The sequence below is a fragment of the Rhinolophus sinicus genome, chromosome 17, assembly GCF_057876585.1.
Source record: "Rhinolophus sinicus isolate RSI-liver-muscle chromosome 17, RSI-T2T, whole genome shotgun sequence".
In the NCBI taxonomy this organism is placed as follows: Eukaryota; Metazoa; Chordata; class Mammalia; order Chiroptera; family Rhinolophidae; genus Rhinolophus; species Rhinolophus sinicus.
The window spans coordinates 9,671,046-9,694,530 of NC_142517.1; the positions used below are offsets into that span (position 1 = coordinate 9,671,046).

The following is a 23,485-nucleotide window of genomic DNA, read 5'->3' on the forward strand; positions in this document are numbered from 1 at the left end:
ACCACTGAATTGTACACTTTAAAATGTTCAACTTTATGTTATGTGAATTTTACCTCAATTAAAAAACAAGAACTGTAAGTCTCTACACATCTTTTAAATTCCAACATCTGGCCCTATAGCTGGTCCACAGGAGGCACATAATAAATTGCTGTTAAAATAATAGATGCACAAACAAAAAAACTGCCTGTTCAAAACTTTAAATGAATGTCTATCACCAACAGAAAATGAAAATTCCAAATTCTAAGGATCCCTGTCCTTATTTGCCTTTGAGTCTTTATTCTCATGATTATCAGCCTAAAAATCTTCTCCATTCCACCTGTAACGACCCTATTCATCTTCAAGTCTCCACTCAACTGTGACCTCTTCCACAGAGATTTAATTCCTTGTGTCTTTCCCAGTCTACGCCAATCAGCTGTAAATAAGCTTGGCTGTGCCTCTGTAACACTGTCTTCAGAAATGTATCACACTTATGCACTGCTTTGATGATTGTTTATATGGATGTCTTAAATCCTCAATTATGGTATAACCTTCGAGAAGGTATGACCATGTATTATTAACATTTAGATTCTTCACTGTGCTCAATATATTTGCACAAAGAACATTTTCAATAAGAAGTTTATCAGTGAACAAAAGTAACTTAGTTTAAAGAGGAAACTGGGAGAACTAGTGTCCTGAGCAGGTCAATTAACCCCTAAGCACTTTAAATGCAGCAAAATGACACTGACAAAGCATTTAACAAAAAAGAGACTCCATAATAAATTTCACTTGTTTCTTAGTATCAACTATCACCTCGTCATTAATAACTCAGTCGCCTTAGAATATTTTAACAGTATGATGGGTTTACCAGTATAAATGAGGATTATTTACAAAAGGTTCGTATTAAATTTCAAATAGCTTCTGGTTATTAAGGAGTTTCCAATTCTCCTATAGCAACATAATAACAGTAGTGACTTTACATTCTATTTCTGCACTGGTGGTAGTAACCAACTGCCTTAAAGACTTATCAATTTTGAGTGCTTTATAGATAACATTTGTAAGATTTTTGTTTAGTAGTAACTAATCAGATTTCAATTTAAAAGCTAGAACAAGTGTGTATTAGCAAAGTACATAATGTTCTTATTTCTATACATATATGCAAATCCAAAAGCATATTAAAAGTGTCTCCTTTCTGCCTAAGGTCAGTTAAAGGAACAAAGCAAGAATGTCAAAAGCTCAATTTATTTTACCTCCATCTTTCTTTGCCTTAGAGATAGAACATCTCTAATATGATATAACTCAAATATAAAGACTGCCTTACCAGGCAATTTCTTTTCTAGTTGTTGTTGTTCGTCTTCTAAAGCTGGTTCCTCTGGTAACCTCTGATCTACTGATGTCGAACTTATGACAGATATACCACTGCCAGATCGAACTCTTCTGCAATTATGGAAAAGAAGGAAAAAGAAACAAATTCACATAAAGCTGTCTAGATGGAACTGAGCAAACTCTGACAAAGAATTTTTAAAGATTATGCCATATATCATGGTATAGTTAGGAATAAAAAAGGATTTGATCCTCACTATTTACAAAGAGTTTTTAAAAAATGAATATTTGAACGTCATCAGACTGCGCACTAAGTAGGTTCCAATGTTTAGAATCATTACCCAAATGAGGGCAAATCCAAAGGAATGAATTAGTGAATAATCATAAAGTGGCTACAACAGTGCCTGGGACACAGGAAGTGTTTGCTGCTATTATCATCACCTTTTTATGGAACGATCAATTCCTCCAATGAGCAGCTCAGCTAATTGGGAGTATCTCTTTTCCCTTTACAAAGATCTTGCCATTTTATCTCTTAATAAACACATGAAATGTCTACACTTTATAGTCCCTTAAAACAAATCACTTAGTTTATGGATTCGTTTCACTTTAAACCATTAACCTTGCTCTTTAAACCGATCTGTCTTTTTAACTTTTTTCTTTATCAGCTTCCAGTGTTAAGTATCTCTCACTGTGATGCTTACAGCCATGGGATTTTACAGACCAACGGCCCAGTGCTGGTTTCTTGCTCCTGTGTCGTGTCTGTGCTGACAGTAATGACTCCATTTCTCTTACTTTTATGGAAACTGTTTCTGCAGTCTTTCTTGATAGTGGAGGAATTAGGACAGAAATTCTTATCTTTGTTTCTTCCACTCTTCTTTGCGCTGGTAAGATCTCATGGTTGTCTTTTAAGCTAAAGCCTTAAGATGGAGTTGTCTGGGAAGGGGTGTGTGTGGGAGTGAGTGTAGGATTCAGGTCATTCCAGATTCCTCCCAACCGGGCCTTGGTCTGCGCTCCCTACATCTCCACTGAGATTGTGCTTCACACCAGAATAATTTTCTTTAACTATTTTCCTGACTATAATTTTCACATTGTCATAATTTTGTTACCTGTTGAACGTGTAGAATTCACAGGTAGAATCTCCTAGCTTTATTTTCTAGGTCCAGATTGATACAGTTTCACTTGCTAAAATTTCTAGTGAGCTTCAATTATGTAGATTGGTACAAAAATCACCCATCTGTTGATATTTTACTTCATTGTTTTACTAACACAGGCATACCTCATTTCATTGTGCTTTGCTTTATTGAAATTCACAGATGTTGCATTTTTTTTTTACAAACTAAAGGCAAGACACTCTACCAGCAAAGAGACTGCAACTCATTTTATTGTGATGGTCTGGAACCAAACCCACACTATCTCCGAGGTATGCTTATATACTATAAATACTTTAAAGACTAGAACAGATCCAAGATTAACACAGAACCTAGATTAAGATTTTCTTGAATTCATGGATATTTCATTCTCTTGCCAGGAATAAAAATGACTATGAGACACATAGCCGACAAAGCCAAGTTTGAAATTCACGTAGTCAGCACAGAATTTCTTGTAAGAGCTAAATGTTCCTTACCTAAAGGAAGGTGGAATGTATTCTGGAGGCAGGACAGGTGGCAGTGGTTGGCCAGACATAGCTACATCAATTAGGTGCATAGCCAGGATAAATTCTTCTGCTGTGAGTTTTCCATCTTGATCAATGTCAGAAAGATTCCTATTCAACAAAAAGTTCATTGTAATCTAGCTTCATGAAAATGCATGCTTGTTACTATTCATGCATGAGTAATTTATTTGTTTATTTATTATTTTATTTTATTGGGGAATATTGGGGAACAGTGTCTTTCTCCAGGGCCCATTAGCTCCACGTAGTTGTCCTTCAATCTAGTTGTGGAGGGCGCAGGCTCAACTCTAAGTCCAGTCGCCGTTTTCAATCTTTTGTTGCAGGGGACACAGCCCACCCTCCCATGTGGGAATTGAACTGGCAACTTTGTTGTTACGAGCTCGTACTCTAACCCACTGAGCCATCCGGCCGCCCCTCAGAAGCTCAGCAGCAGCTCGCTGTCTTCAATCTAGTTGTGGAGGGCGCAGCTCACTGGCCCACGTGGGAATCGAACCAGCAACCCTGTTGTTCAGAGCTCTCACTCCAACCAAGTGAGCCATCCGGCCACCCCAATGCATGAGTAATTTAAATGTTCTATTTTCTATTCTGACTCTAGGTCCATTGAGTCTCTCTATGCCTCAGTTCATAAAAATAGTACCTATTTCATACTACTGTTGCAAAGATAAAATGAGACAATCCGTATAGCTGGCATGGTGTTCAGCATTCAACAAATGTTAACTATGATTATAACTGTATTGATCTCAGTCCTTGCAAGCCCATTTGAAATGTATTATATTCTATGCTCAGCAAAGTATCAGGTCAGATGGTAAATATTTAAGCTTTGCAGGACATACTAAATCTATCACACCACATTCTGCCATTGCAGCAGGAAAGCAGCCATAGACATATATAAGCGAATGGGCGTGGTTGTTTTTCCAATAAAACTTCATTTACAAAAACAGGTGGAGGCCAGCTTCGGCTCACTGGGCTCAGGTGGCCAAGCCCTGATCTAGGCCCACTCGGGTGGATCTTTATGGCCTTCAGCCATAAACAGTTATTTTCCAGGCAGAATCAATGGTTGGTGCATGACTGAGAGATACACGCTTCTTAAGAAGCCATTTGGGCTAACGTTTAATGTCAGGAATCCTGTATGATCTAGGCAATGCCCACCAACAGCTATTAAAAACCATTACAAAATAGATAAAGAGACATTCATATGCTTCCTGATGAAAGTGCCCAGTATCATCTCTGATGCAATCCTGCAACAAAAGGGGGGGAGGGGACATCTGTCCATTTCTGGAGACATTTTTGATTGTCACCACTGGGGGTGGGGAGGGACGTGCTACTGGCATCTAGTAGGTAGAGGCCAGAGATGGGACTAAACAACCTACAAGGCACTGGACAGCCCCCACAACAAACAACTGTCAGACCCAAAATGTTAATCGTGCCGAGGTGAAGAAAGATTGCTCTAGATCTAATCAGCAATCTACAGGAAATACAGGAATAAATTAACACCACAAGGATGCAATCATCAAAAGTTAGACTATAAGAAACGATAAAACAAATGTCTCAGTTGTTTCGGGGGGGGTGGGGGTAGAGGAGGGGAGTTGAGAACAAGACAGGAGAAGTTAATAGGTTAAAGGATTCTTAAAAGAGGTATTAACTAATTAGTACAAAACACATTTATTTTAGTCCTGAAATATATCAATCATAAAAACATTACAAGGCAATCTAAGGAATTTGAATACTATCTGAATTTGAATACTAACTTAATAAAATATTATTAAAAACTTTCGGTGGACAATTGGTATTATACTGTGTTTCCCTGAAAATAAGACCGGGTCTTACATTAATTTTTGCTCCAAAAGACGCATTAGGGCTTATGTTCAAGGGATGTCATCCTGAAAAATCGGCTAGGGCTTACTTTCCGGTTAGGTCTTATTTTCGGGGAAACATGGCAGACATGTTGAAAGAAATCTCTATCTCCTTTGGAGAGGTGAATGTTCATACAAGGTGAACTATCAGAAGTTGTAAACAATATGACTGAGATTTGGCTTAAAATAATCAGGAAAGAGGGGAGAAGCAGGACTAGCCCTGAGTTGAGACTTATTTAAACTGGTTGTGAGATCTTGGGAATTCATTATATTAATCTCTCTGCTTTTGCATTTCTCAAAATGAAAAGGGGAAAAAGGCAGGTAATCATTACAAGTCATTAAAAAATTAAGCATACACCATATATCCCCTCTATAAATAATGGTATTAGTCCAAAGACAGATGAGCCCGTACCAATTTAAGAAATAAAGTTTCCACACTATACAAACCAAGGAGCTTTTCATTCCTTACCATATTGAAGCCAGCTGAGCCTGTGGTAAACTTGATTGCATAAGAATCGTTCTTGCTTGGGGACCTAAACAGAAACCAGGAAAGAAGTATACAGACGAATCAGCACACCGTCACCGTCCCGGAGGCCAGCGTTCTGCACACGTGCACTCTGCAACCTCATGCAATCACAGTGCTTTAAACAATATTTGCTGTTACCCAAGAGGCTTTTTAAAAGGGAAATTAAGCCCCGATGGAGAGTGGGAGAAACACAAAGCACAGCGACTGGCACACACTCAATCAATGTTTGTCAAATGGATGATGAATGAAGAACGAGTCTGTAAAAGACGAACGATTCAAAACATACCCTGCCCTTTTGTCCATAGACCATCTCTATTAGTATTAGGCTTTTATTTACCAAGATGAAACTTAGCCTCTCTAAATGCAACATCTGCCACCATCTGCTGACTCCACCACAACTAGTATCAGACAAATTCAGGGAAAAGTCAGAGAATTTTAGAGGGGGAAGGGACCTTAGAACTCTTCTAACTACTTCAGTAGACAGACTTAAAACAACAACAATACGACTTGCTCAGGGTTCCACAAATGGTCAATATCACAGCCAAGATTAGAATTTCCTATGTTAGCAATTAAGAAGAATTCCTGGAATTTCCATTCTCCTTTCAAAATATGCTCTCATTTCTTCAAATATTTGTAAATATCTTCATTTCTGGAATGAAACTAGCCTTAGATATCAGACAAAGTTACAGTGGGAGATTTTGAGTGTTTGAATAAACCAGTAATGGAGAGAGACAAATACCATGTTTCCCCGAAAATAAGACCTAGCCAATCAATCAGCTCTAATGCGTCTTTTGGAGCAAAAATTAATATAAGACCCGGTATTATATTATATTATATTATATTATACCCGGTCTTATAGTAAAATAAGACCCGGTATATATTATATTATATTATATTATATTATATTATATTATATTATATTATATTACATTATATTATATATTACATTATATTATAAAGACTCGGCCTTATATTACAGTAAAATAAGACCAAGTCTTATATTAATTTTTGCTCCAAAAGACACATTAAAGCTGATTATCTGGCTAGGTCTTATTTTCGGGGAAACACGGTAAGTCTTTCCAGCCCTACCTCTTGGGGTTTATGGTCCCAGGATGACTGATGGACCAAGCAATGGAAAACTGTAGCAATTGTGTTGGAAAGATGCCTGTGTACAAACTTGTGCTTTGACCTAGTTCACTTTTCGGAGGCTACCTCATCACAAACACCGAAGTGGATGTGTTTTCGCACAGCAAGCCACAGTGGTTGGCCATCTCTGAGCATCACCAGAAGGTTCCAGCACAGGAACTCCAGAGAACGGCAGGAAAAGCACTGGTGAACCAAGTGGGAGGCTGTGGGCTCTGGTCCTGGTTCAGTCTAGAATTTGCCAAGTACCGTTGGAGAGGCAGTTTCTTCACTTGTTGGACCCTAGTTTTCTTTTTTCAGGAGTCCTTTCCAGAGTTACATGTCTATGATCCATCGTGTTACAAACCATAACACAGAGCTTAGCATAGTGCTAACACATAAAAGTGCTCACTAAATGGTAATTAACATTACTGACAATATTTTAACTTTTATTTACCTATAAATTATGGGCAGACGGCACACATGAATATATACCTGTGTATTTTTACATGTGCACATGTATGCAGCTTAATTAATTTCCAAACTGGAAATGGTCAAGTAAACAGTACCCAGATCACGAAATAGCATCCCAAATGGCCCCCTTGAACTCCCTTCAATCATCCCCTCCCACCAAGTGTAGCCTAATTTCTAATGGCAGAGTGAATCTATGTTAAGTTTGGTTCATTTTGCCCAATATATTATTGTATGTAGTTATAGAACATACTCCTAATTGCTGCATGCTATATCACAGTTTGGGGCTATGATAAATAGCGAACACTCTAAGTTTTGGTGAACACATGTGCACATTCCTGTTGCATTTGTGTGTGTGAGAGTGTGAGAGTGTGTGTGTGAGAGTGTGTGTGTGTGTGTGTGTGTGTGTGAGCACCTACAAATAATAAACATCTTTATTGAATTAATGTGAAAGGTCTAAAAGTTCTGGGATATGTTGGAATGAAAAAAGTTCACTGATCATTTTACTTAGTCTTTAACATTGTTTTTAGAATTGGCAACATTAGAGTTGAATTAGCAAAACTTTAGTGAATGCTTTAATTTATACTTGTAATAATTCTCTCTATTTCAGAACTATGTAAAAGAAAGGTAATATTTCATCTACGCCCAATAAAAAGTGTAACAATAAATGAAAAGAATTAGCCCTGGACCTGGATATCACGAGATATGGATTCCAGTCCTAACTTCCCACTCTCTAATGTGACATTAACAAAACTACTTTCACTCTCTAAGAGGTAGTTCCTTCATCTCTGAAATGAAGGAAATGATCTAGAACAGGAATTGGCAAACCACAGTCCACAGGCCATATCTGCCCCACCACCCGCTTTTGTAAATAAAGTTTTATTGAAACATAGCCATGTCCATTCATTTAAGCATGACATAGGCTGCTTTTATACTACAACGGCAAAGTTGAGTAGTTGTGACAGTGTATGGCTGCAAGCCTAAAATGTTTACTATTTTGCTCTTTACAGAAAAAGTGTCATGACCCCTGAGCGCCAGAAGATCACAATTATCTTTTGCAATTCTAACAGTTGACTCTGTATGTCCTAAGACAAGGTTGTGAAACATTAAAATAGATAGGCAACAACTCACATAGCCTCTTAGCATAACAGGACAGCATAAAATTGAGCTCTGAATAGACAGAACTATCCTGTGGAAACCTACATTCAAAAAAGGATATCAGTTTTGGAATACTGGCTTATACATAAACATTATGGGGATAAACAGAAATCTCAAGTTCATAAACCCTACTCTGGGCATCCGTGTTTGGATAAGAAAGCATGAATAGATGAGGCTAGAGAATTAAATGAAGTTAATGCTTTATTTCAAACAATGGCTAAGACTATAGCTTTTGTGATTAATATATGAATAACCAAATAGCACAGTCATCGGTTAAGAATGCAAGCAGATAATAAAACACCCCTTTGAGAAGAGGGCTAACATTAACAGGTTTGCCAGAATTCTACAGGTCCTTATTTAAACTTGATCAAAGAATGGGCCTCCTCTATTGTATGAAACTGTCTCTTTTAAGAGCATACACATCGAGCTGTGAAGGAACAAGGGGTTCCCACTTAACCAGGTATATCAGCTCAATCAACCAGGTAAATGGTGCCACTTCTAGATTAGCTTCACTTCCCACAGTGGACAAACTCATGTCACAAGCTCAGAGGTTCTCACTTTCTTTTGCTTGGGACCAACCAATGGTATTCTTACCGTTTCCCCGAAAATAAGACCTAGCCGGACCATCAGCTCTAATGCATCTTTTTGAGCAAAAATTAATATAAGACCCGGTATTATATTATATTATATTATATTATATTATATTATATTATATTATATTATATTATACTACATTATATTATATTATACCGGGTCTTATATTATAGTAAAATAAGACCCAGTCTTATATTAATTTTTGCTCCAAAAGACGCATTAGAGCTGATTGTACGGCTAGGTCTTATTTTCGGGGAAACATGGTAGGCCCACAACATACTCTTACAGATAAAGCCACACTTCGATGGCATCCAAACGGATGTGAATGAAACAAAATGGTGATCAGAAATTGCTCTGACCACCATCAGTACATTAACAGTGGGTATTTGGGCCGGCCCGGTGGCTCAGGCAGTTAGAGCTCTGTGCTCCTAACTCCGAAGGCTGCCAGTTTGATTTCCACATGGGCCAGTGGGGTCTCAACCACAAGGTTGCCAGTTCAATTCCTCGACTCCCGCAAGGGATGGTGTGCAGCACCCCCTGCAATTAAAATTGAACACGGCACCTTGAGCTTAGCTGCCTCTGAGCTCCCGAATGGCTCAGTTGGTTGGAGTGCGTCCTCTCAACCACAAGGTTGCCGGTTCGACTCCCGCAAGGGATGGTGGGCTGTTCCCCCTGCAACTAGAAAACGGCAACTGGACCTGGAGCTGAGCTGCGCCCTCCACAACTAAGACTGAAAGGACAACAACTTGAAGCTGAATGGCACCCTCCACAACTAAGATTGAAAGGACAACTTGCAATTATAGACAAGTTGTAAAAATGTTTTCTGGTTCCTTTAAAACAAGAACACACGAAAAACAAAGCCATGAAGTAAAAAAACGAGATTAAGAATATTATATTATACATTTTACTTGGGCCTTTATATTCTGGGAACTTTTCTCAACTTTTCCTCTTATCCTTAAGCTGAATGGGTAACTGCTTTGGGGGTTCAGGATTCACATAATTATTTTCTAAATTGTGACCATGACAATGGTCTTCGTATTTCATTCATCTCAACAAACCAGCTCTGCTTCCATCAACAGTCTTATTTAGCCCAAAACACACCCTTATATTGATTCCTCACAAAGGGAAAACTGGATTTCTTTCATTCATTTCTATTTTTAAATTTACAATAATAAATTATTTTATTTGCTATGACTATACAAAGATCTGGCTTGAAAATAAAATTCCACCTCACATTCTTGCCAGGACAAAACAGTATTAAGTACGCAGACAAACATTAGCAAAATCTGCTCTTTCCAGTATATTACAAATTTTACTTTCTACCTCAGATATGAAACAATCTAAATACTCAAATGCCTGGGTCATTACCTTTGGGTTGAAGATGCTGCACTTTGGTCATAAAACATACATCCTACCAAGATGGAATTTTACATCAATGTCGCATCTGAATACTATTTTAATTAACACAGCAAATACCAACAATGCTTTGAATAAATTTTTTCAGATTTACTGGTAATGTAGTTCTGGGTCCGTATGGAGTACTGGTGTCAAACAAACCATGTTCACCAGTATTTAAAACTATGCTGTTGAACATTCCTTCATTGCCTATATAAGCCGGACTGCTTTTTCATGCTATGTATAAAAACGACAGCTACTGTTTTAGCAGAGAGAAAGAGTAGCATACAGAGAATTTGTTTATACTTATAATTCGCCCCTTCAGTTACAAATATATGCTTATTTGAGAGGACTGCTGAGATCTTTTATCGGGGTAGGGTTCAAGATTACATCAGAACCCTTCAAAGTCTCACCCAATCCTGACATTTTTAAACAAGGATAAATTTTTCTTTTGGAAGTAAAAATTACAACTGTAAGTGATAAAAAAAGAATAAAAAATTGGAAGTGTTTTGTGTTATATACCAGTGCTTCTCCACCGCAAGAAAACTTTTTTCTCCCTTTTCTACTTATTAAAGGGCAGTTATATTTTTCCCTTTTACACTTTTAATGTCCTATCAGAGGTCTCTATTTTCCTTTATTAAAATTAAGCTTTTCCTTATAACTGAACAATTGTGTTTACACGAAAGGATTTCTGGACAGTATTCTAAAATCCTTTCTACTCTCCTGATGTAGATGACAGAGTATTTTTAAAAAGAAAAAAAATCCACTGAGATCATATAACTGAACTCTGTCTGGCCTCTTATGCATGAGATCCAAATAGGTAAAGTAAGTGACCTCTACCTAGTTGGTAACATGGCCAGGTTCAAAACTCCCCAGCCACTTAGCTACCCTTCACCCTACCTACTGCCTTAAACACCGACTTTTTGCGTAGGTGGTTTCAAGTTCATCTACAAAGCTGGACTTCAGAACTTGAACCGCTTTTTATTCACAGCAGTGTTTCTTTGCCAGTGCTTTGATTTGCATACGAGTGGCATTCAGGGTGCAGAAGGATCCTTGGTCTCGGTTCCATTTACCAAGAAGCAATAGGGCAAAAGCCAGAGGCACTGAAGAATAATGTAACTATGGCTTTATCAGCAGATGAGAACTCAAGATAAGAACCACAGTGAAATCCTGCTCAGAAAAAGCCAAGAGGAAAAGATGTTTAGAAAATATCCTTGTCCCAACATCTAGAAACAATCGCATTTAGAACAAAGATCCTATTTCACTCAACTTTTTTTTGTTTGTAAATACCTGTTAAGTGTCCACTCATAGTTTTGTCATGACTATTGAACAACTGTCTGTATTTCAGTCTGGATGACTGAGGAACGGCCCATTCTGCCACGGGTGGGACACTGTGGGGAAAAGAGGAAGAGGAAAAAAGGATTAAGAGTAAGTAACTGCCAATGGAAGTTCTTCAAAAACAGCCAACTAAGAACTTCTCTAGAAACCAACTTTAACCGTTTATTCACTTTTGTGTCACAATTTCTGAATCTTCTGTAATGAGTGTGTCCATTTCATTTTTAAGTTACCAACATTTCTTTCACTGAAGGGTAAACACAACAGACGGTGTGGCTGTTTCAAGTGTATATACAATTTAATAATTTAAAGGTTCTACAAAAGTATGGGAAATCTTCTTGGAACCGAGATACCCTAATGTCGAGGCTTTTCTAAACAGTACTCTTTGGGTTTAAAAAGCAATGCTGATAGCAGACAAATAACTGTCTTTAAACGTATTAATTCTTTAAAATGTTTAGCTTTCTATACACCAAAATACAGGATGTATTTCTTAATGGAAGGAAATTATTTCATTCTGGGAAGTTTCAATTCCCACAAATGGAGAGGTGCCCAGAAAGACGAGAACGTTCCTGGGGTCATGGCAAATCAGCGAGGGGTCATGGAACGACCTCTGCTTTTCTGCCTGCGACCCAGTGCCAACCTTTCCTTGCCAACGCAGCAACCCATACCTGAGGAAGCCCCTGTCAATAGGCAATTTGGGTCTGGACCTCCCAGAAAGCAGTTGCCACACAAGTAGCACAAGGGTCCCCCTGGCTTGTTAAGAGCCCAATGTCTAAATAGGGCAATGTAACCACAATGGCTAAATGAACAGTAAAAAATGGCACTCCACATCCAGGACAGAGTACAACTAATGTCCCTTGTGCCATTTGCTTTCATTTCAACAAAAATATCTATTTCTTACATGTAAAATCAAAATTTTAATCATAAATTGAACCTTAGTCATCATTTATACACGTTATCTATGTACTTATATGCACTTCATAAGTATAGGAAATGGCTTCCAATCACTTGAAAAGTACCCTTATAAATTCCCCTTTTCAATTTTTATAAATTTCTTAATAAAAACACTTACCAAGATCTATTCTGCTGTGCATACTTCTGCAACAAGTCTCTCATTTTAAACTAATATTCTGCTGATTCCAACTTGCCTATCTGTCAAGAAGCTAATTATCTTTCTTCTGCACCCCAGGAATGTAGGGTGTTACCCACAGAAGTTGTCCCAGATTACACTATCAAGGTATAGTTTTCTACCAAACTCATAAGAATGTAAATGGACTGAATATTCATTAATAGGTAACCAAAGAGTTAGATGCCACATTGCAAAAATTTGCTAGAAATTTAAACATTGAAAAAATGACTACCTAAAAAACCACAGTTGTCTTAATAGCATTAATGTTTGCTATTATTGATTATTTATTCATTCTAATGTCACAAATCAATTTTAAGACAGATTTCAAAATCCCTTGTGGAAAGTCAGAAGAAAACTCAAAACTCCAGCATGGTACGGAGAAAGAATAAGAAATTTGGAACTTGGTGTTAGGTGATCTGGGTTTAAATCTGTAAGCTGTAAACGATGGGTGGGGAATATAACCTCTGGGTTTATTTTCTCATTCACAATTCTGAGACAGTATCTACTGCATAGGACGATAATGGGGGGTAAATAAGATTCATCAGGTGTCTGACAAGTAGATGCTCAATAAATGTTCCTGAATCTTAAAAGTAAAATCTTAATTAAGTGGAACACAAATATCTGTATACAACAATTAATTAAAGCTTTTGCAGCAAACTTCCATGGTTAAGAATTATGCCTTAAAATCAGAAAGAACTCAGTTCAACTCAGCCCTGTCACTTAAGAGTTAATATTATCTTGAGCAAGTCACTTAATGCCTCTGAGCTTCTTCCTCACCTATAACACAGAGATAATAAGAGTCATTTCAGGGGGAAGAAGGTGAGCATTGAGTGAGTTAATGCACAGAAAGCATCTGGGACAGTGCTTTTCAGTTTATGGATTTTCTTTAAATCTTTTTTTTTTTTTTTTCCTCTCTAGAGTGGAAAAAATGACTTGATTCACTTAGGAAAGATTTCTAATGAGTATTGAAACAAGAAAAGATGGAGTTGTCTTCATTTACATTCCCTTTTCAGTCCAAGAGTTTTGACAGCTTACAAAGAGTCATCTAAGATTTTTCATCTTAGTGCAGCAGTATGCAAGGGAAACAAATAAGGATAAAAGAAAATAAAAATATGAAAGATAATATGAAACCAAGATTGGCCAACACATAAGCAGTAAGGTCATGTAAGCTTTGCCAAAATCGAGCCATATATTTGGTTAATAAAAACTGTCCACTAATCTGAATAACTCATTTCATAAAAATTGATCTTAAATAACGTTTTACTAATAATCCACACAGACTTCATAAAATTATCTGGGATAGAATTTTTAAAAAGGCCAATTGTGGCTCTAATCTCCATCTAAAAATTTTTATTAGTAAACTTTTGATGATTAACACAAAATATTTAATTTGCTTTTTTCCCTCACACCTAGAGTACTAGTTAGGTTTAAACGTTTACTACTACATATTTATTATTCTCTTAAAAAAATAACATGCAAAGCCTTTAAAGGAAATGTCATGTCCTTGATTCTGTCATCGCTGCAACAAATAAATGATAAAACCTAGTAACATTATCCAGAATCAAGAAAAACTTTGGCATTCTACAAAATAAAAAAAGGTAATAAATAATGAACACAGCTAATTCATTTTCACATTTATGAGTTAATCAGATAATGGCTTGAACCAAACTGCCCATTTAAAAACAAGCAAACTTACCTAGCCACGTCAAATGATTGTGCCTTCTGTAATTTAGTGTTTAATTGTGACCCTGGACCAGACCTACTAAAAGAAGAACTCTTTGGCAATGTGGCTGCTGTAAAAATAAATAAACGTTGAATAATTTTAATCCTACAAAAATAAGACAATTACAAAAATTAAAATGTACAGTCATCAAGTCTGAGGCAGAAATTATTCCTCCTTCCTTACCATTTTGGACTCAAAAAGAGTTACTCCCTCCTGGCTTCCTGCCCTCTTGCCAAAAACACTGCTAGATTTATTTGTTCCTACTGAAAATCACCTTACTAAGTAGTAATGTTTACATCCATAAAATTTTACTTTTCATTAAGCATTTAGTATCATATTTTATAGGATCTGTCAACAGTAATAGAAGTAACAGCTTAAATATACAGATGGCATCTTCTTAACGGCACCAAAGGAGCTGAAGTATTGTTTCCAGATGTGAGAGCCAAGAAGTCACAGACTTGCAGTCTTGGCCAGATAACGTGACGCTAGGGAGGGTCAGCTTTTGTGTCTGATTCTCATTCAGCTGGTTAGCTGTGTGTCACAAAAAAAACCTCTGAGCTGTGGCCACATTCCCTCATCCTTGCCTGTTGTTTCGCAACATCGGCCATTAGCCACCAGAGGAAACAAGATGGTGTGGGATTCACTGGTATCCTTGGGAAAACAAGCACTTTCTTGACTGCATAATGTCTGCAGTCATGGTCACTTATGAAAGATGAACTATATGTGACAAGAAAATCTTCAAAAAGAGGTACATTTAGATTCTTTGGCTATAACTTAGAGACATATCCTGACAGATGTAATAAATCCAAGGGCTATGCACAGAAATTATAATTCAAATATAATGCCCAAACCCATAGTCATCACCACTGAATTTACTCAGATACATCCAACATACTTTTTAAAAAGATACTTTCCATATTGATATGGATTCAGGAAGATTTGTTAGACTAAAGCCATCAACATTTACAATTTATGCTTTCTTTTAATTAATGGGAAAAAGAATGAGTAAAGTCTCGAGATGAAATTAACTAAATCAGAAACTTTTTAATCCTTTTCTTCAATTAAGCAAGTATGTAATGCTACGATCTTAATATATTTAGTCATTTAATAGACTTCCTTCCCCTGTCACTCCATTTCAACAACAACAAGACAAAACAAAAAAGCAATGTTCTCCCGGCCCCCACCACCACATAATTCTTCTCTGAAGGGATTGGCTTGTTCATTAGCAAGTGGTAGCAGCTAAAGAAAAATAGTAAATGATACATGGAAGTACAAAACGTTACAATACTATGTAAACTTCAGTTGCTTTGGTCAAGCCCTTGAAAGGACATTATGCTCTTGGTTTTAGCTGTTGAGTTCACCTTGGTCCACAGTGGTACCCAGAGTCCCATAATTCCATTCTCTTTTCCTTCTCTCTAACCTAGCACATCCCTCATTTAATGTGTTGAAAAAATGAGAAATTAAATGAAAAAAATGAAGCTATTTTCCTCTGGAATAAAATACCACTTAAATATAACCAGAAAGTTAAGACAGAAGATTTAACAAGAATGAAGAGTAAAATACAAGTTGTAAAAATTCAGTCTATGGATTCATCAGGCCACATACCAGGATGAGCAAATGCAGGCAGAGGTTGTATAACAGGGGGGGCCCCGTTAGCCAGGGGAGGCACTGCTGCTGGAGGAACAGAAGATACTAGGGGTGGAGACATTCCGACAACTGGAATGGATCCCATTGGCACTGGAGCAACAGCTGTGAGTGGTGGCATGCTGGCAATACCTCCTATACCTACGAAGAAAGAATTCCCAATAAAATTCACAAGGAATCACATTTCAACATTCAGTGATAATGAATCCAAGACCGCTTGAAGAAGAAAATCACTTCTCAATTTTAATATATTCCCACGTATAATATGAATTCAGATTAGTCATCTTAAAGAGTACCAAAAATCATGTCAAGAGTCAATCAAAAGGGCTCAAGATCCAACCTGAAAAAGGATCTACTGGCCAAAGTTAAGGATCAATAACAGTAACAGTAATGGACTAAAAGCCACCAAAGAGAATCAAATTCACAATTCATAATACCATTTGAAAACAAACAAATTAAATATCCTAATTGGTCACCACAGGTAATCAACATATTTTGAAAATTAGTAAATAAAGGGGGAAAATAAATCAAACATTTATCCTGCCTTTCCTTTATACACTGAACCTCAGAGTAACCGAACATCTGATGGGGAAGTTTCTCTTTATAGAAATATTTCAACCAAAAAATGAAGAAATGATACAACTAAAATAAATGTTTCCTTCCTTTTTTCTTTGTCTCAACTCGTGATGTTGTGATATAATAGGAAATACATATCTGGTCTTCGTCCCCTGTTCCTGGCAGAGCTCCTAAAACCCTTGTAATTTCCTGACTGATGGGAACATCTGTTATATTTGGTCTTGGTCCCTAGTTCCTGACACAAGAGCTTCTGAGACCCTTGGAATTTCTGGAGTGATCTCTGTTTGTATTTGAATGAAGTGACTGGTGGCTGGGGGTCCGTACGTAGCTGCAAGATGGGAGCTGGTCACAGGAAAAACCAAGTCACGATTATTGGGTTGGAAAGTGGATTTCCCAAGGAACGATTTCAGGACTGAGAAGTCCCACCCCACCCCACCCCTACCTCCACACCTCAGAGGAGGGTAGAGGGGCTGGAGATGGAGGTTATCAATGGCCAATCATTTAATTAATCATGCCTACATAATGAAAACTCCATGAAAAACTCCTACACTACAGGGTTGGGAGCTTCCAGTCTGCTGAACACACCCACATGTTGGGAGACTGGCGAACCCCGACTTCACAGGGACAGAAACTCCCACACTCAGGACCCTCTGGACCCCACCCTAGATCCCTCTTCATTGGGCTGTTCATCTATACCCTTTATAACAAACTGGTGAACGAAACTGTTTCCCTGAGTTTTATGAGCTGTTCTAGCAAATTATATAGAATGGGAGAAAAGGGTTTGTGGGAACCTCTGACTTTGTAGTCAAGTTGGACAAATGCGTGGGTACCATGGGGACCCATTACTTGTGACTCAAGTCTGAAAAGAGTTCAATCTTGTGGGATTGAGCCCTTAAAGCTGTGGAATCTGATGCTCACTCTGGGTAGTGTTGGAATTGAATTTAATTATAAGATACTAAGTTAATGTCTGGAGAGTTGGAACAATGGCTGATGTGGTTTTTCTGGATACAAAATTCTTGTCTCCTTCCTTCCTTGAGAATCCTAAAAGTGTCACTCCATTTTCTTTGGGCATATAAAGCACTGCTGTAAAAAAGTCTAAAGGTATTCTAAATCTTCTCTCCCTTGTATGTCATGTGCTTTCTTTTTCTACATGCCCAGATAACTTTTTTGTTTTTTCCAGGATATATCTAAGTGTTGGTCTCTTCCAGTTGATATTCTCAGGTATATGACACACTCTTTCAAATATACTTTCAGATCTTTTATTTCAAGAAAGTTGTCTTGAGCTAGTGTTTAACATGTGTCTATTCCCTTACTTTGGTTTTCTTCTTCAGGGACTCCAGTTAACCATACATTCAGTTTTCTTTGCCTTCAATATTTGTCGATTTTTCTCAAATCCTTACGTTTTTTCATTTCCTTTTAATGTTTGAAATCTTCCTCTTTTTACCTCTATTTCTTTTCAGACACCATCTCTTGTGTTGCTTGTAATTTAATCTTTATTTCTGAAATGACGTTTTCGTTTATTTCTCACTCTTGCCTGAGTTCTGTCACTTTATTTCTGAAGTTTCAAAATTCTGATTTATGTTGGTCTTTCATGACTGGTATCCTTCTCTTAGTATCTTTTAGCTCATTTTGAAATAGGCTACTGGTGTGCTATCGCGGTGCATAGGGTGTTATTTGGCTCTTTATTCTCTTTTTTCTAATAATAGCTCAAAGTGGGATCCGACCTTGCCGGATACTGCCTGTTGCTCATTTGTATGAGCGCCTTGCTTCCTGGGATTTCCAGTTTCCGTTCTCCTCCCCCAGTTTTGTGAATTCATAGGAACCAGACTACTCCAGATCTGTCAGGTCTTCTTATCCCAGGCACATCATTGTAATTACTCTCTCACATTATAATTTTCCCACTTTAAGTGACCTACTCAGCTGTTAAATAGCCACTGCAAAGATTATATCCTTTTACCTTTTCTGAATTTTTCTATTTATTTCTAAATAAATATATCTACCCGATGTTGTGTTTTAAGAGCCATCCTTCTTGACTATGCTAATTTCTTGAAAATTTCGCATCGCTCCTCAATCACTGAGTTTTCCCTTCCCATTCTAAAACTGTGGAAGCACTTCCCATCCTAAACACACCATTCTCCAGCTGGCATACGCCTCCAGCTTCATCTCCCCTTTAGAGTTAAAGGCCTCTTCCAAGCCTCCAGTCAGGCTTTTGTCCCTACAACTCCAATAAGACTGCTTGTCAAGGTCATCCACAAACTCAACTTAGGAAATCCAATCACTTCTCTGTCCTATTCTTACTCAGTGTCTCAGAAGCAACTCAAACAATGGAGCACTCCTCCTTCATGAATCACTTTTCTTGGTTTCCAGGACACCAACCAACAACTTTCAAATACCACAGCAGGCCAAGGTTTGGTTCTAAGTCTTCTGCCTATGCTAGCTACACTTTCTCTAAGGTATCTTACCCAGTCCCAGGACTTGCAATGCCATCCACACTCAGATCCAGAGCTGATGGATCTCTCCTCTGAGTCCCAGACACATGGATTGATCTGCCTCCTCATTATCTCAACTTGGCAATCTACTAGGCCCCTCAACTTACCGTGGCCAAAACTTGATTTACTTTTCCTTCAAAACATAATGAATTTAATCTTATGCTATCTTCCATTTTGGTTTTTGTCACCCAGATCTAAATCACCATTATCTCTTGCCCATGGCAAAGGGCTCCTTACCGAGTTCCCAGATTCTACTCTGGTCCCCCAGCAACCATGTCACTCCCCTCACTTAAAAGCTCTCTGCAGCTTTCAAATGCACTCAGAATAAGAAATTCCAACCCCTCAGTGGCTTTATCAGGCCATAAACCATGTGGCCCCTGCCTTACCTTGCTGGCCTGCCAATACTTCCGTTTTTGCCTTTAGATATTTGCGATTGCTGTTCCTTTTGCCTGGAGGTCTTCTCCCCTAGGTCTTTACTTGGCTCTCATCTCTAAGTCAGCCCAAAAGTGATCTCCTCAAGGAATTCTTCCTTGACAACTTGGTCTCATTGGTCTCTTTCTATCTTATTACCTATTTGCTTGTTTCCCCCAACTTGACAAGAAGCTTCACAGTAGAAGGAGCCATGATGTCTTGCTCACCTGCATGTTCCCAGCAATTAGGACACACATTAGGGTCTTAAAAATACTGGTGTACTCCAATAAAACCATGGACTTCTGGCCAAAAATAATTTTTTAAAAATCAAAGAAAAGAAAAATGAACTTCCCTTGAAATAGTTGGATCCAGAATAAAAGAAGAACTATGCTGTGTACAAATGCACTGAAAGAAGAAGGTATCAGGCATACTCATAGCACTTGCTGAAATACAGCTCGGTACCCTAAGCACAATATCACTGTACCCCATTTTCCTCTTCTTAATATAGGGAAGTTGAAGAAAATGCTTGCTCATCTCCTAGCTGGCTTTAACAACACGGGGTGTTAACGTTTGCATTAATACATGTAGACAACAAATCCCAGAAGAGTGATGCCCCATGTCACCTGATGGTTTGGTGATAATGAAGGTGGGGAGAGAGAAGGTATATAAGGAACCTGAGAGTTTTTAGGAAAACTAGGTGTTTGCACAAACTCTCCCTCCAGTTTCTGAAATATGGTCTTAAGCAAACTGTTCAACTTCTTGGAATCTTAGTTCCCTCATTCATATAACAGAGCTCAGCATTTCTGCATAGTTTCAGGGTGACTGGTGACTAAAATACTGTATGTGAAGGCACACCATGTAAGGGCTAGGAAATGCCTGGTCAGATAATTTTTAATACTAATTAGAAAATAATGATAATAGTAAGAAATTCTTTTGTTCCCAAGTAGCCAGAAGTGTAAGAAAAAAATTACCCTGGGTTGAGCTGAGATGTGGAACTAGAAATACTAAGAAAGGTCAGAATACCCTTGGGCAAAATGGATCAAGACCATGTACTTCTAACTTCTCTTATGTTCTGATATTTCCTCATGACTTGGCCTCTTGGAAATAGTTTACTGAGAATGTTGACGTGCTGAGAACAAGGTGAAAGGCAGTGGAGGAGCCTAAGGGAAGAGCTAAAGACTGACTGGCAGGGTGTCAGATCAGAAATCCCAGGTTCCCACAGAGGTAGTGCCATGTTACTTAAGTGGCTGGAAAACCCTCCGGGCAGTGAGGCCCAGAAATAAATCAGCTGAAATTTAGCCTGAAAATAAATCAGCAATATCTCTCGAGTTGAAATTCCTATAGCAGAATGGAATAAGAGAAGACATATTAAATGTCAGAGGAAGAATAACTGACACTCGGGTTTGAGAGAAAAAGAGGAAATGGGATGCCTCTGGTTATCTGACCCTCTCTACTCTGAGGTTTCTTCTTGCAGCACCGGAAGGGAAGCCAAAATAAAACCAAACACACCCGTTAGCTGTTTTAACACATGGATCCTGACCAAACGTTGGCAACACGGACCTTCAGAGAGCCAGAGCAACTTCCATTTAAAATAAATTTTTTAAAAAATTTAATTACCAATGGACTACCTTTTCTGAATATTTTCTGTGTATTTCTAAATAAATACATTCACCTGAGGCTGTGTTTTAGAAGCCATCTCTTTTGACTAGGGATAATTCTTGAAAATATCCCATCTCTCCACAATCAGAGTTTTCCCCCTCTAGTCTAAAGATGTGGGAGGAAAACGGGATACAGTGATATTGTGACTTGCCTCAGGGTGCCCAACTGAATTCCAGCAAGTGTTGTGTGTATGCCTGGTACCTCCTTCCTTCAGTGTGTCTGTCTGCACACAGCATAAGTCTTCTTTTCCTCTGGACTCGGGTTAACCGAGGGCTAAGCACTGAGGACACACGATGGACAAGGGCCCGGCCACTAGGGCCTACTGTCCTGCTCACTGCCGCTCTTCCCAGCCTTTGTCCACACGACTTTATAAGTGTTTCCTTCTTTTCAATCACTATCCTACTTGCCTAACTCAAACCCTGCACCCTTCCCCTTATAAAAACCAGTCTTAGGCTAAACCTCACCAAAGGAAAGGACATGCATACTTCACTCGTTTTCAACAGTAAATGTATTAAGTAAAACCACACTGTTTATTTATCTCAGCTTATCATTAACTGTACCAGAAACAACCTGAACTACTATTGACTGCTCCCCTCCCAAATCTACATCACTCTATCACCTGTCATCAGATACATCAGGAGGAAGAGAGGGAAAGAAACTCTATCCACAATTTCCCTGTTTTGTTTAAACTGTCTAAGAGCTTTCCCATGAATCAGAAGTTACATCTGATTACTGTAATCTTTAAATCAACCTAAAGAATCAAAGTTTAGGGTGAGAACAGAGAAGTCAGAACAGTTGGTGATCTTAGTGAACTAATTCTGATTAATTTTTAAGCAAACTATCTGGCTAAAAGATAATTTTTTTATGGAATTACGTTCTTAGTTGCGATAACAATGTTTATTTTCTCCTGCCTCATTTTGTTCTAAGAATTTAAATGTGGCCATTTGTCTCAGTACTGTAAATTTAAAAATAGATTTTTGAGATACCATAATCCAAAGCAGTTGTTTATACACAAGGAGAAACAAAGATATTATGAAAACAGAAAACCAAAAGGAAGGATGTGACAATGTGGAAGTCAAGAATCAAGTAAGAGCAAGAAAAAAACAGAAGATGCTGCAGCAGACTGCAAGTTTGTTACTTTCACGCTGAGAATCTGCCTCGCCCCCCTCCCCCATCCTCCAGCCCCCCCTCCCCCCCACCCAGCCCCACCCCCGCACGCCTTCATTTGGATCACTCTCATCCTGGGATTAGAATGTGAATATGTTCGTTCTCCTCCAGCACTACTTTCCTGCCTATTGCCATTATTTTCCAGTCAGAATTACCCCCTAGAATTTCACAAATGCTAGAAACTGAGAAGGGGGAAAAAGGGGAAACATTTCTTTTTAAAATATACAATGAAATATAGGAATCAATTGCTTTTCAAACTTACCAAACGTTGGTGCACTAGAAATAGCAACTGGTTGCTGTTTCATGACAGGGGGGAGCGCAGAGGGGAGTTGATAGCCTTGCAGCTTCAGTTTGATAAGTTTCATAGCTATGGAAAACTCCACTTGATCCATTCTTCCATCGTTATTCATATCAGCCAGTGCCCTGCAAACCAACAGCAAGGGCTTAAAATGACATGACCACGAAAGAACATTTCCCAAACTACCACTCCCACCCACACAAAAACAAAATAATCAGCTCCCTTAATCTTGGGGAGAAGAAACAAAGCAAAACAAAACTAAATTTATTTACCAAGCTATCAAGAGTAACCTGGAAATACTGACAAGATTTTATATAAATATGAAATGCTTTTTATTGTGTTATTCTTTACTTATATGATACACGAGGTAATTTTCAGTCCGAATCTCAGGATATGTACTTTGGATGTCAAATAGAGTTTCTTTATGGAGTGATGAAAATGTTCTACACTTGGATAGTGGTAATGGTTGCACAACTCTGTGAAGAGACTAAGAAAACAATGAATTATACACTTTCAAAGGATGAATTTTATTATGTGAAGTATGCGAAAATAAAGGTGTCAGCAAAAAAAGTATTTAGGAACAAGAGAGTTTATTTCTAGAGTTACTTGACTAGATTGCACCAACTCCTCTGTGGGGCTCTACAAACCTCACCATGGGGACATGACACGCTATGCTCGTATCATTCTACTATACGATTAAAGCTGTGAAAATTAATTAAATGAGCTTACAAGTGTGTTTATGATTTGAAAATGGTACTCAAAGAGAAACGGTCAAGTGTAACTCGCAATGAGCTTTTATATAAAGTATGTTCTCTCAGAGAAGAGTAAGCAGGAGAAAGGGGTTTGTCCTGGCAACTGGAAACTGTGATCCGCAACTGTGCGTGTGCATGACTTAACCTCTTCTGTGTGAAGAATGTTCATTCAGATTTCGTTTCTTTTAGTCTAGATATTAAAAGAGCGAGAATTT

The 23,485-nt window shown here is 38.1% G+C and overlaps 1 protein-coding gene across 6 annotated transcripts in view; it reads right to left on the bottom strand.

Moving 5' to 3' along the window:
- ITSN1 (intersectin 1) overlaps positions 1–23,485 on the bottom strand; it is a 189,694-nt gene that overhangs the window by 104,988 nt on the left and 61,221 nt on the right. For 5 of the 6 annotated variants that reach the window (XM_019730241.3, XM_019730239.3, XM_074325803.2 and 2 more), the window contains 7 exons: positions 22,483–22,643; positions 15,880–16,059; positions 14,248–14,344; positions 11,378–11,478; positions 5,291–5,354; positions 2,924–3,061; positions 1,298–1,413 (listed from right to left, as the gene is read on the bottom strand). In XM_019730241.3, the coding sequence (XP_019585800.2) occupies positions 1,298–1,413; positions 2,924–3,061; positions 5,291–5,354; positions 11,378–11,478; positions 14,248–14,344; positions 15,880–16,059; positions 22,483–22,643 (857 nt within the window). Of the gene's footprint in view, positions 1–1,297; positions 1,414–2,923; positions 3,062–5,290; positions 5,355–11,377; positions 11,479–12,494; positions 12,554–14,247; positions 14,345–15,879; positions 16,060–22,482; positions 22,644–23,485 lie in introns of those variants that run through there. The other variant, XM_074325807.2, reaches the window with a different exon arrangement.